The sequence below is a fragment of the Halichoeres trimaculatus genome, unplaced genomic scaffold, assembly GCF_033239565.1.
Source record: "Halichoeres trimaculatus isolate MK-OKI-2021-1 unplaced genomic scaffold, fHalTri1.1 fHalTri1_scaffold_9, whole genome shotgun sequence".
NCBI classification, from domain to species: domain Eukaryota; kingdom Metazoa; phylum Chordata; class Actinopteri; order Labriformes; family Labridae; genus Halichoeres; species Halichoeres trimaculatus.
In genome coordinates, this window is record NW_027437188.1 from 2,871,238 (window position 1) to 2,884,453 (window position 13,216).

General features: G+C 39.3%; 1 protein-coding gene across 2 annotated transcripts; it reads left to right on the forward strand.

Moving 5' to 3' along the window:
- The first annotated feature begins 221 nt into the window (after window positions 1-221).
- LOC141797829 (P2X purinoceptor 5-like) lies at window positions 222-9,804 on the forward strand. 2 transcript variants are annotated; one of them, XR_012599111.1, is made up of 12 exons: window positions 222-403; window positions 862-1,012; window positions 1,421-1,492; window positions 5,420-5,495; window positions 5,715-5,811; window positions 5,944-6,024; window positions 6,139-6,280; window positions 6,777-6,913; window positions 7,134-7,227; window positions 7,597-7,662; window positions 7,739-7,843; window positions 8,490-9,804. XR_012599111.1 is itself a non-coding variant. In XM_074679513.1 (12 exons), exons 1-12 carry the CDS (start codon window positions 279-281, stop codon window positions 8,569-8,571), a joined length of 1,206 nt encoding a protein of 401 aa, XP_074535614.1. In that variant the 5' UTR covers window positions 222-278; the 3' UTR covers window positions 8,572-9,804. The 2 variants fall into 2 exon arrangements, 1 of the variants encoding a protein (XP_074535614.1); XM_074679513.1 differs by having other exon boundaries at window positions 7,761-7,843.
- Window positions 9,805-13,216: the final 3,412 nt, after the last annotated feature.

A 13,216-nucleotide genomic window follows, 5' to 3' on the forward strand; every position in this document is an offset into this window, starting at 1 on the left:
ATTTTTCAGAACAGTGTACCAGGTTGTAACCTCCATAAATGTTAATAATATGAAACTCCAGATGTTACTTCCTGTTGATGTGTGCTGACTTGACGCTGCTGGATAGCGGTGGGTGTTGATGCGTCTGGAGTGGAAGAGGGCCGAGCATCTTGAGGAGCGAGTGTCCGCCTACCGTGAACTGTTTGGGGTGAGCTCCTGTCCTAAACATTTCCATACTTAGTGTAGTCGGTGGTACATCCTATCACCCTTTTTCCGCGCTGACACTGTCTGCAGGCGGGATGGCCGGGAACTGTTTCCTCTCCTTATTTGACTACAAAACGGAAAAATACATCGTTGCTAAAAATAAGAGAGTGGGAGTTTTATACAGACTAATACAGTTATCTATTATCGGTTACATCATTGGGTGAGTTTATTATTGGTCAATTGCATATTTAACTCTTTATTGCGTTAAGTGAGCAAAAAGCCTATTAGATAAATGTATGTTTGAGGACTTCATTGAAGTTCATTGACTTTATTTGATGAACCTGAATGCAGCATTACATTATAGCATTGTTGGTTGATTGGTAATACCACGGACATTTTTGAGGGGCAAACCCTGCTGAAAAACTGTGACTTTCCGTCAGTTACATGAGGATCTTGTAATGAAAGCAACAGGAATTCATTCAGAAGTGAGAATAATGAAGATGATTTTAAAAACAAAAACACCCACACACATGCACACAAACACACATTTTTCAGGAATAACTGAATACAATACAATGAACACAAAGTAAAACTTCATGGGAAGTGACATTTCATCTTTCTTTTTCTCTTTTTTTTTCCTTTAGAAACACACCTGACACTTTTTGCTTTTACCCACAGGTGGGTTTTCCTAAAGAAGAAAGGCTACCAAGAGACAGATGAGGCCATCCAGAGCTCAGTCATAACAAAGTTAAAAGGAGTCTCAGTGACAAACACCTCTGAGTCTGGTCTGCTGGTGTGGGGTCCAGAGGACTATGTCATCCCACCACAGGTTGGAACATTTATATCAAAGCAGTGATAGTCTGATCATTTCTTGCACGATGCCACTTAAAATGATGAGCATGCACATAACAGAGGATTGATTATGGTGATAAATTATGTGTAACACTTGTTGTTCATCTCCACTCGAGCTGAAGGCTAAGTCAGAGCAGAGGGGGCCCCAAACAGATGACCCAAGGCTAGGGACAGTTTGACAATGTGAAAAGTTGCATGACAAGGTTTACAAAAGCCGACACTTTCTCTTGTACATACGAGTGTGTAAAGCAACTCTACTCTACTTTTGTAAACAAATGAATTGTTTACAAAAGTAGAGGTTATGAGGGATGGAGGGTCAGATTATCATCCTCACAATGGCAAACTCTGGAGACTATTAATTTTGTGTGTATTTTCTTTCATACAGGGTGAAGCTGTTTTGTTTGTTGTCACCAATTTTTTAGAGACCCCGAACCAGAAGCTGGGATACTGTGCTGAGGTGAGAAAGTTTTCAGAGCATTAGTGTAAACTTATTCTTGTATGTTAGGTGGAAACGTAAAGATATAGACCCGTCCTGACATACAAAATGTATTTACTACAAAGCAATTCCACAGACAGTCACCCTCAAATCCATTTTTGATTTCAGTTAATAATAGAACAAACTCAGGTCACTCTTCATGTGAGTTTACTCAGATAATATCCTCTATCTGCTGGTGACCATTTTTCCACCTAGCAATTCATCTGTCCAGTATTTCGTCACGAGGTCACCCCAGCGTTGTCCACACTGGACATAAAGACAAACCAGTTTTTTGTTTACCTTTTGGAAACTCGTGTTTTCTTTGTCGTATCGACTTGCTCAAAGGCACAATGTGTTGTATCTGCGCCATGTTTACCTTGACATGAGTTTGTTTCAAGGATAACTTTATTTACTTTTCCCTGTTTGAGGGTTGACATGTGTGACTATGCAAAAAGGGTAGACTAGTAAAACCTCTGAGCAATACTAGAGTTGGGTGGAAAACAGAGTTAAGGTATTTCTTGACTAAGAAATAATTTTCATATGATATTCTTTTTAGAAAAATACAGATCTAAGTTTGTTAACTATGTTATCAATTGAGCCAACAGACCAGTGGAACCAGATATCTAAGCAGTTTTAAAAAATGGGGGAAAATATTAAATACAACACAACAGGGCAGTCATGCATTGCACTAATCTCCGTACATCAGAGGTGTGCACAGGAGGGGGGCAGCTATTAAAATGATGAAAAACACATGCTAAAGCACCCACTCTGGGGCAAAAACATGGGTAAACCTGCTCAGAAAAACCTACCTAACTTCTCTCTTGGGTGGCAGAAACATGTGCTATTGTGCCCTCTAAAACCTGTTTAGTATAGTCCCTTCTTGAGTGGTGAGGACTGTATGTGCCTTTTTTTCTCTTTGCCCCTGCCCTTCAAAGAATCTGTGCCCACTCCTGCCTCAAAGCTGATTCATGCTTTCCGTGTGTCATGTTCACACAAAAAGCATCAAAATAACCAATCAAAATATTTAAATATACTGTAATTTATTATTTTATCCCTTAAATGACCATTTGATTACATAATGTCACCATTTTTTGTTTATTTATTTTTTAGCAAAAACATAAGTTGGGAGGCTGAGGATTTTTATTTGAGATCAAGCTGAGAAATACATAATACTTGTAATAAAATTCAATTTGATGCATTATTGAATTATTTATTTGTATATTTTTGTTTGCAGTTTCAGATTCTCAATTCACTACCGTTAGAAGACATAAGGACTAAAATGTCCTCTTCTCTCTTGTTGCTAGGCGCCGCCCTGTTGGATGTGGCTGCCTATTGCAGCAGCTCTGTCTTCTTTGTCTGTTTCTTTTAACTTTTTCGTCTTTCTTTCATCATCTTTGTATTTAGAATGGGTCATTACTTTGTATGGCTCCTTTGTTGGTCGTGGAAACCAAACTAATTGTGTCTTCAGTGATATTTGTACTACTTTTCTCCTGTGTTTGTCTGGAGATCCTACATGTAACCATGGCTTTGTGGTATACTCGTGAAATTAGCTGTTAGCAGCCTTTAGTGTGTCAATGCTAAGTGGTGCAAGGCCTGATGTCTTCCCACAAGGTGAGGAGAAGGAGGTGAGGACGACGTGCTCATTCTCAGGTGTGAGCTAAGAAGTGACGACATGGACCTGTCCCTCCCTCCGTAGTTATTGGAAACGTAAGATCTAACTCCAATAAGATGGACGAGCTAGCCGTGCTAACCCAGCAACAGAGGGAATACCAGAAGGCAGAGTAGCATTATGCTATCCACTGACATGGCTGACAGAGCTAACACCAGACACCAACGCCACATTGGGAGATCTGCACCTGCGGTGAACAGACAGAATACAGGAGACAGAGACTGAGCAGACTGCTGAAGAAGCTCAGTCCTGGACCCTGTGGAGGTGAAGACTGGCTGACTGGAGAACAATGGACAAGCTGACGTCATCTGTTTTCTTATAGAATAAAGTATAACTTTATTTGTTATTCCAACAAGTACAACAAAATTGCAAAAGCCCTTTAATCAGTACAAAACAGTGTAAAGTGCAAAATAGCTGCCACCAGGTGCATTAATGACATGTGGTAATTGTTATATTGTAATTATATGACGACAAATGAGGTAGTAGTTTTAGCCTTTGTTCAGGACCCTTACTGCTGTTGGTTAGAAACTGTCTCTGAACCGGTTTGACCTTGTAGTGATAGACCTGTACCGCCTGCCTGACGGTAACAGATTAAACATGTGGTGTCTGGGCTGAGAGGGGTCCTGGGTTAGTATTCTCGCCCTCCAGAGGCAGCGCGAATGGTGCAGTTTTTCCAGTTGGAGAGGGCAGTCGGTGATGTTTTTGGCCGTGTTGGTGATCCTTTGCAGTGACGTCCTCTGAGCCACTGTGCAGCTGGTGTACCACACGCACAGACAGTTCACCAGGATGCTCTTGATGGTGCACCTGTAGTAAGACACAAGCAGTCTCTGTGGGATGTTGTTCTTCCTGAGCACCTTCAGGAAGTGCAGTCTCTGCTGGGCCTTCTTCAGTAGCTCAGAGGTGTTCACTGTCCAGGTCTGGTCCTTCTCTAAGTGGACTCTCAGAAAGTGGAAGTCCTCTACCCTCTCCACACATCCCTCGTTGATGTGTAGGGGTGGAATGTCTGTTTTAGTCCTCCAAAAGTCAATGAGACCTTTATGGATCTTTTTGCGCTTTCTATACGCTTTCTTGCTTTTGTTTTCTTGATTGCTGCTGTGACTCCTCCTGAGTTTCCCCTTGGAGATAGAGTATTTTCTATTCTATTCTATTCTATTCTATTCTATTCTATTCTATTCTATTTTGTTAAAAAAACACTTTAAAAACAGAACAGATTAATATTTTATTTTCTGATCCCCAAAAATCCCCAGCCCTCCAATATTTGTTGTATAAAAACAACTCATTTTGTGTGTTTTTTTTTTCTGTAAAATAGTGACATCATGTGGGAAGTTGAAGGGTTGAAATAATGAGAAGAATTAAATATTTGGTACATTCAATTAGGACTGAAGCTGGAGAAAAAATATCTATCAGTTAATAGCAGTTTTTGATAGAGGACATTTTTGTCCTCTGTGTAACTCACGGGATTGTAAATTTCACCCCAGTATATCGCTGAACTTTGAATTTTAAAATTTTGAATGAAAAAAAAAAAACCTTTTTACAAAATACCATTCAATGTTGAGGACCAAGAAAATATTAAGGCCAAAAATTGAGCAAAAAACAGTCTTGGGTCATATTCGAGTCTCACTGTTCCCAAAGCTCAAGATCATCTTTTTTACCAACAAATCTTAAGTGTACAGCACTGGATACTCTGCTCTTTATTTATTTATTTATTTATTTTAGGTCAAGCTATAGACTATGTTATAATATTCTTGTTGTGTCTGTCTTTTTTCTCTTTTTTCTTTTAATTGACTTCGAGTCTTATCAACAAAGATGATGATGATGATGATATACAGATCATACAGACTATATATGATTAAGTTTGGCTTGTGATGGTCTGTCTCTCTTCGCCTAATTTTTGCTGTTTCTTTTTTGTAAAAGTAACACACTCTTTTCTGCAGTACAACACTGTTCAAATAACGCTCACAGGGGTAGGGCTACCAAAATGTCTCCATGCACTGATTTTATGTATTATGTTTGTATATCACATTTTTATATATCACATTTGCTCTGAGAACCACGCACGCACGCACGCACGCACGCACGCACGCACGCATGCACACACACAAAGCACAAAGTGAAAATACAATAGTGCCCTAAGCCTTCGGCTGCTGCCAAGGACCCTTTCAAAGAAAAAGAGAGATAAAGGAATGCTGTTATTAAATTCTTCTAAAAGTAAATCGTATGTCTGTGGTTTTTGCTTTTAGAGTCCTAAAGTTTTGGACGGCCACTGCAGACATGATGAGGACTGTGAAAAGGGAAAGATAGTGGTGGCTGGAAATGGTAAGAGAAATAAAACTGTTTTTTGAATAATTGTTAGGGGGTCAGGCTTGTGACATTTGCCGATTTCAGTTAATCAATCTGAATGTTTATTGATGAGGTGATAGTTGATGTGCTGTGATCATTGTAACTGAAACAGAAAAGTAATTTTTATTTTTTATAATAAAAGTATGTCTTACCATCTTGAATGAGAAGCTTGACTGGAGGTTTTCTCTTTTTTAGGGGTTATGAGTGGAAGATGCTTGAGAAAGAATCAAAGTTCATCTGGGACCTGTGAAATCTACGCCTGGTGTCCTGTTGAAAGAAAATTCAAACCACAGTAAAAATAACTGTTGATTACAGTATTTCCCTGTTTTTATCAATTCATCAGTAAAACTCAGATGGAAACAGTTAAGTGTGGAGAATGTCATCAACAGGAGTCAGACACTGAGACAAACCTTCTCTTTTTCAGGCGCCCTCTGCTGGCAAATGCTGAAAACTTCACCATCTACATCAAGAATTTTATTCTCTTTCCAAAATTTGAGTTTACAAAGTGAGTTAGTCTTCTCCATAACCTCCCCACTCACTGACTTAAATAAAACAGATGTGAAAAGTGAATAGGGCACACTTACAGTGTGTAAAGTTCTGCTCTGTTGCATGTTTGTAGGTCAAATGTTCTTGAAACAACTGATGAGTCCTACTTGAAGAAATGCCGGTACGATGAAGTGCTCCATCCCTACTGCCCCATCTTTCGCCTGGGAGACATCACTAGGCGGTCTGGATACAGCTTTCAGGATATGGCCACATTTGTCAGTATATCTTTATCTTAATTCTTGCTGTTTAATGAATTGGTGAATAGATGCAGATATTTCAATCAAAACATGAGCTTTATTTAAATCACCTGAAAGTTAAAACATGCAAAGAGAAACATTTGAGCTGCTAACAGAGTCAATAACTCTGAAATATTAAACTTTGTCCACATAGATGAATTAGTGTCAGAATTTGTTGTTTGTCTTTTTCCAAAGAAGCTTTTTCTCTGGCATTAAAAAGGAAATCCTATGAGTCCTTCACAATCTGACCAAACCACTTTCTTTAGTACAGCCAACATGAAACACACCCATCTCATTCAGGGACCTTTGACTGTGTTCTTCTGAGAACAGCACCAAACTGAAAGGGTCAACGCCAAACCTGTTCACTACTCATGCACGTGCTTTAAAATTTGAGTATTTAAGACAATGAGCTGCCCACCATGTCTCTCTGAACTGTTTGTTAGAAACCTACAATTGAATCTGTTTTGTTTTCCAGGGTGGCTCTATTGGCATCATGATAGAGTGGAACTGTGATCTTGATAAAGGCTACTCTAACTGCAATCCAGTTTATCACTTCACCCGTCTTGACATCAGCGCCTCTAACACTACGGTTGCAGTAGGATTCAACTTCAGGTCACACTCACCACAGACACTGTTCAGTTCCAAGTGCTCTGATTCAGAAACACTATTTCAGTGATACAATATTAATTGCCTCTTTCTTTCTTTCTTTCTTTCTTTCTTTCTTTCTTTCTTTCTTTCTTTCTTTCTTTCTTTCTTTCTTTCTTTCTTTCTTTCTTTCTTTTGTTCTTTTTTTCTCTACATTTTCACCTTAATTACTTTATTTTTCCAACAGACACACACGATATTTCAAAAATGATGCTGGTGAGAGTTATCGATCTCTTTTCAAAGTCTATGGTGTCAGATTTAACATCATGGTGCATGGACAGGTATGTGTAGACTAGTGGTAAGTAATGTCTTAATTTGACAGCTGGATTTTACATGAAAAAGAAATACCTTGTTTAGTTTATGTTAACAAGTTTTCTTAAGGCAGTAATCTGTTTAGAAGGACATAACCCATATTTGATTCTCACTCAGTGAGAGACATGGCACAGGGTTTTGTATTATAACTTTTTGCTCTGCCATTGGCTCTGTGATTTGATTTCTACAAGCATGGAAAAGACTTAGAATGGCAAGTTTTGTAGAGTTTTGTAGAGTCAATAGAACCAACAGGGAAAGCCATTTATTCAAGGTTGGTTATCATTTCTTATTTAATTAATAAATTCCTAGTGATCTTTTATTCCCACTGTATTTCAAAGGCTGGGAGGTTCAGCATCGTCCCAACAGCCATCAACGTTGCAGCAGGCCTGGCTCTGATGGGTGCTGTAAGTACCAACTCTAAAATGGGCCCAGATATGTTCAGTTATATCCTGCAGTACATGTCAGTAACATCATTTAAAGGTACATCTTTCTACATCTACAGGGAGCTTTCTTCTGTGACATGGTTCTCCTTTATCTGATGAAGAAGGGTGACTCATACAGAGAAAGGAAGTTCGAAGGATTCAGGTAAGAGAAGCAGAACACCAATAGAGCAGCTGAACTTAGAGATGATGTAGGAAACATCTGACCACATGTCATTTCACTGAAAAGAGGGATGAGACCTCACAATGATCCAGGAATAGAGCTGTCAAAGAGTAGTGATGTCAAATTAGGAGAAAATACATAATAAATGCTCACCTGTGATATCACAGACAGAGAGTGTCACTCTGTCTGTGTCTTCTGATGTATAAGTGAAAGAAAGCTCAACCCACCCGTGACCCTGAACAGGATAAGCGGTTTAGAAAATGGATGGATGGATGGGCTGTTAGCCAAGCTAGCTCATCACTAGCACACTCGGGGACAGTTGTAACAAACTTGCTTGGGGTAAGTTGTAACATTAAAAAATGGGTTCAGTACACGGCATGTCCTAATCCTGGACCCATGAAGACTAACCTTCAGACTCCAGGAGTGCCATACACCTGTCACCTGTCCGTCTGACAATGACACCAACTAACAAGCTAGGCACACTTGAGATCATTTTTGAAAATCCAGAGCAGTGTGAAATTCAGCTCAATTTCTTGATAATGTTAACAAGATCATACTGTGGCTTCTTTATGTTAAGTGTTTAAATAAAAACACACATTGATTGCTGCAATCTGTTTGTGTTCCACAGAGATAAGAAATCATCATCTGAAGAAAGCAACACTGACAGAAAGGATGAATTGGAGCAGGAGAATCTGAAGTTGCCCAGTTAAGCAATAAATAACAGAGTAGCTCAGAACATTGTATACTGTTGAACGGATTTCTGAACACTACTTCAGTTACAGATGTGTACATTTTAAAGTTTAGGAGGCTTTTCTTTTCTTTTTTTTCAATACAAAAAGATTTTTAGGATCTTAAATGTATTTGGTTGAACACATTGTTAAAATCAGTCAGCTATCAGGAGTAAAACATGGGACCTGATATTACTCTTATGTTTCTTTATCAAAGAATTTCAATGCACACATTTCAAAAGAGACACTGTATATTCTGTTTTTTTTTTTTTTGTATTTGTCAAGGTCTGTGATAATAATTATAAAAATAATAATCATTGCAAGGCGCTGCCCAAGTAGCTTCCTGTTGCAGCAGCTCTCTTCTTTGTCCGTTTCTTGTAATTTTTTTTCGTCTCTTTTTCGTCATCTTTGTATTTGGAGTGGATCATCACTTTGTTTGGTTCATTGTTGGTCATGGACACCAAACTTTTTGTGGCTTCAGTGATATTTTTTTACAACTCTTCTCCTGTGTTTGTTTGGAGATCCTACATGTAACCATGGATGCATTGTTTACATGTGAAATTAGCTGTTAGCAGCCTGTAGCATGTCAATGCTAACTAGTGTAGGGCTTGATGATTTCCCTCGAGGTGAGGAGGAGGAGGTGAGGACGACGTGCTGGTTCTCAGGTGTGAGCCTGGAGGTGACGACGTGGACCTGTCCTTCCATCCATCGTTGTTGGGAACGTGGGATCTATCTCCAGTGGGATGGACGAGCTAGCCGTGCTAGCCCAGCGGCAGAGGGTCTGCTGGAGGGCAGAGCGGCATTGTGCTGTTCACAGACATGGCTGACGGAGCTGACAACGGACGCCGGCACCACATTGGAGGAGCTTTGCCTGCTGTGGGCAGACAGGATCCAGGAGACAGAGACTGAACAGACTGCTGGGGAGGCTCAGTCCTGGACCCTGTGGAGGTGGAGGCTGGCTGGGCTGGAGAGTGGTGGACGGGATGTCGTCATCTATTTTCTTGTGGACCTTTTTGCACTTTCTATACTCTTTCTTACTTTTGTTTTCTTGATTGCTGCTGTAACTCCTGAATTTCCCCTCGGGGATAAATAAAGTATTTTCTATTTTATTTCTATTCTATAACATTCTAAATTTACTGAGATGATAACACCTATGTGTTCCTTTAAATTGTATGTGTTATTTAATGTAAACACCTTCCTCTTTAAGGAGACCCCCTATAGCGGTATATTGACCAGTACCTCTTTTTTATATATGGTCCTAAAACTGATTTGTTTCTGTTGTGTTTGTAGACAGCATCACTTTGAGGCTGCATATTAACACAAAGGAGGTGAAGTTTGTGCAAAGGGCCGTAAAAAGTCCTGTTTCTATGTTGGCTTAGGGGCACGGCCTGCATGTAGTGACAACCAGCAGAGCCACCAGCAGGTGGTGTTATTCAGGCCAATCGACTTCAACAAGGTTTTCAACAATCAGATAAAATTAGTTGAAAACACATCAGAATTCTGATTAAAAACATTTTTACAAGGGGCCTGTTCATTTAGAGACTATAACTCAGAGTTGAGACAACATCTCTCCTCTTCAAGAAAACAGTATAATCTTGTTCTTCATTTAGTCCAGGATATTTTGTGGCTTGTAGTTTGTCAATCCAGAATGCCTCCTTTTGGTTCAGTTTCCTTTGTGCCGCCTTTTCTGACGGTCAGTGGGATGTGGTCATATATAGGGGTTTGTAATGAAGTTTGGTTGCTGTTGTGAAATTCCAGGTAGTGTTTGGCCATGGGGTAGTCAATGTTATCAGTTTGTATTGCATATTTGTGTTCTGCTAGTTTGTCCTGTAGCCGTTTTGTTCTGCCAATGTAAAAAATAACTTTGCAAATGGGACATTCCAGCCTGTAGATGACATAAGTGGTCTTGCAGTTGATAAAGTGTTTGATTTTGTACTCCTTTTGTGATGTTGAGTCCAGAAGTGTCTTTGTTTCACATTTGCACACTGGTTACAGTTATTACATTTGAAAGACCCTTTTGGTTTTTGTTCCAGCTATGAAGTAGGGTTGTTGGGTTTGAGGTGACTGTCAGTTTATCATGTAGAGTTGGGCATCTCCTGAAACTAACAAGTGGAGGCTCTAGAAAAATGTTGTTGAGTTGAACATCACTCTGAATTATGCCCCAGTTTTTATTTATTATCTTTTTGACGTTTTCTGCTTCAGTACTAAATATGGTGGCAAGTACTGGTCTATCTCTTGTTTGTTCGGGGGGATTTCTTCCCGACAGAGTGTGTCTGTCCAGGTTTTTTGCTTTGTTGTATGCCTTTTGTAGTGTGGCATGTTCATTTGTATGGTGCTGTGGGGTTAGGCACCATGTGAGCCACCCGCCTTCCTCTAACCAGACGCTGCACTGACATACTTTCATTGCCACGATGGGTATTCAAAGGTTAGTTACACCTACACCCATTTCCAGCTGGCCTAAAAAGAGGCAAACATGATGACCTTACATGACAAACAGGAAGGCGGCTTGTGACATATACAGACTCTTTTTTTCAGATACACACTCTGTGCCATTTCTGTAAAAAAAATTGATCTGATCTCAGAATTAGCCAGAGAGGAATGTTCAAACAGAGCATGTAGCCAAGTGGCTTCTGGTGGATCTCAGGTGGCTCATCATTAGGTCTTCTTAAACCTCCTCTGTACACCAGTCTTTCACCAAATTTTACTCAAAAATCATGCAAGACTTTTCAGCGTTCAGTGGTGTGTTCTGATCCTCTGCCTGTTTTTGGCCTGTCTTTTTGGACTTTTTGCTATTTTGGACTGACTCCTGGTTTTGATCCTGTTGCCTTCCTGACCATGTCCTACTCACATTGTTGGCATTTTCTGTTTTTGGCCCAAACACCACCTGTAACAGCCCCTGTGGTCTGCACAGGTTTTTCAATAAAACTTTGCAGAAATGAACTGTGGGTTTAGCTGTAATTGGTGACTGAAACACGAAGACTTTAGGAGGGGCAGGTGCTCAAAGTTAAAAAGGAGGTACATGGAGCACAAAGTTAAAATGCCATACAGAAAGTACTTACCTTAAAATATATACGGCTGAATCACAACATAGCATATCATTGTCCAACACCTCATAGATTTCTTAGATGCCAGTGGAAAGCAAATGTAGTGTATGTTTCAGCTGATGGCCTGAGGACACTGAGCAGCCTATGTTGAGGGGTTGGTGAGGAGGGAGCTGGTGCTGATTTTGTTGAAAGTGGGCTGTATTCATTATATATATATATATATATATATATATATATATATATATATATATATATACACACACACACACACACACACACACACACACACACACACACACACACACACTAAAACAGTAAAAAAAAAATAAAACAGGTATAGATGAGATGTCATTTTTTATTTGAGGTGATAGTGATGCAGTGCCCTATATGTAAATAAGGGGGAAGACACAAAGTAATCTCACCATGTGGAATCACCTTTATATTATCATGATCAGAATGGACCACTGGTAAAAGGAAGGTATTTCTATGGAAAATTGTGGCTGTTGTCACCTTTTATAAGTCTTTATTCTGTTATATGTTGACTGTACTTTGAGGGTGACAGAAGAAGGAAAATGAGATATTTTCAAATAGTTACCACTGGTGGGATCAAACCCACACCAAAAGTAAAACATGGATCACTGTATGTCTGCATCGAGCACTATAACCACTTAGCCACTGACTTTTCTGTGTCAAGAACGGACAGTCTAGCATCTGAAATGCCTTGATTCACAGTTATTCCAGTCTAGTATGACTGAGGCGGTACACCTGTCAAAGGATAACGCAGGTGTCTCAAACTTTTTTCTTTTTCTTCGTCTCACTCTCATTTCTTCTATTTGCATTTTGAAACTCTACTCAGAACCTTCTTAAGATCCAACAGTACAAAATGTAAATTCTTTCAATTTTTCCACTGGTCTTAAAATTTTGATCCGATATTCATGGTTCCCATTTCTGTCCACGTTGTCTTGCAATTCCCAGTTGTTGACAACAGATGTCAGAAAAGTACAACTCCATCTTTTGTCCAGTTGTCGGAGGATGGGGAAAGCTGCAGAAGCTGATGATCATGATATTTCAGGTGTTTCTGTTTTACTGTCCGAGATAAGATAACCAGGCCTCTAGGATTGTTAAAGTATAAGATCTGTAATGATTTCTTATCAAAAGCTAATTTTGAATGTTGGACGTGTTAAGGAGGTTGATAAGAAGTTATTTAAAATATTCATCTGCTAACTATGAAGTTAAAAAATCTTTGAAGAAAGTAAAGTCCCTAAATGTGCGCTGTATGTGAGGTTTGTAGGTTTTGGTAAACTCCTAGGTCCTTTAAGTTTTTTGAGGCCGTAGATTAACTTCATCCTGGATGATGTGTTGCTAAAGGCAAAACTAAACATGTGCAGTTAAGCAGCAGTAAATTGCTGATCATACTGATTTTGAAGGTGTTCAAATTATTCAGACATGTATGATGGCTATTTATGAACTTTTATACGTATTTTAAAAAAAAAATAACAATAAGCATACAAGGTTGATAGTGTCTGTATGAACAAAGAATCTTGTGGAACAACTGAATTTAGAGCAACTGAGTTGGAATTATA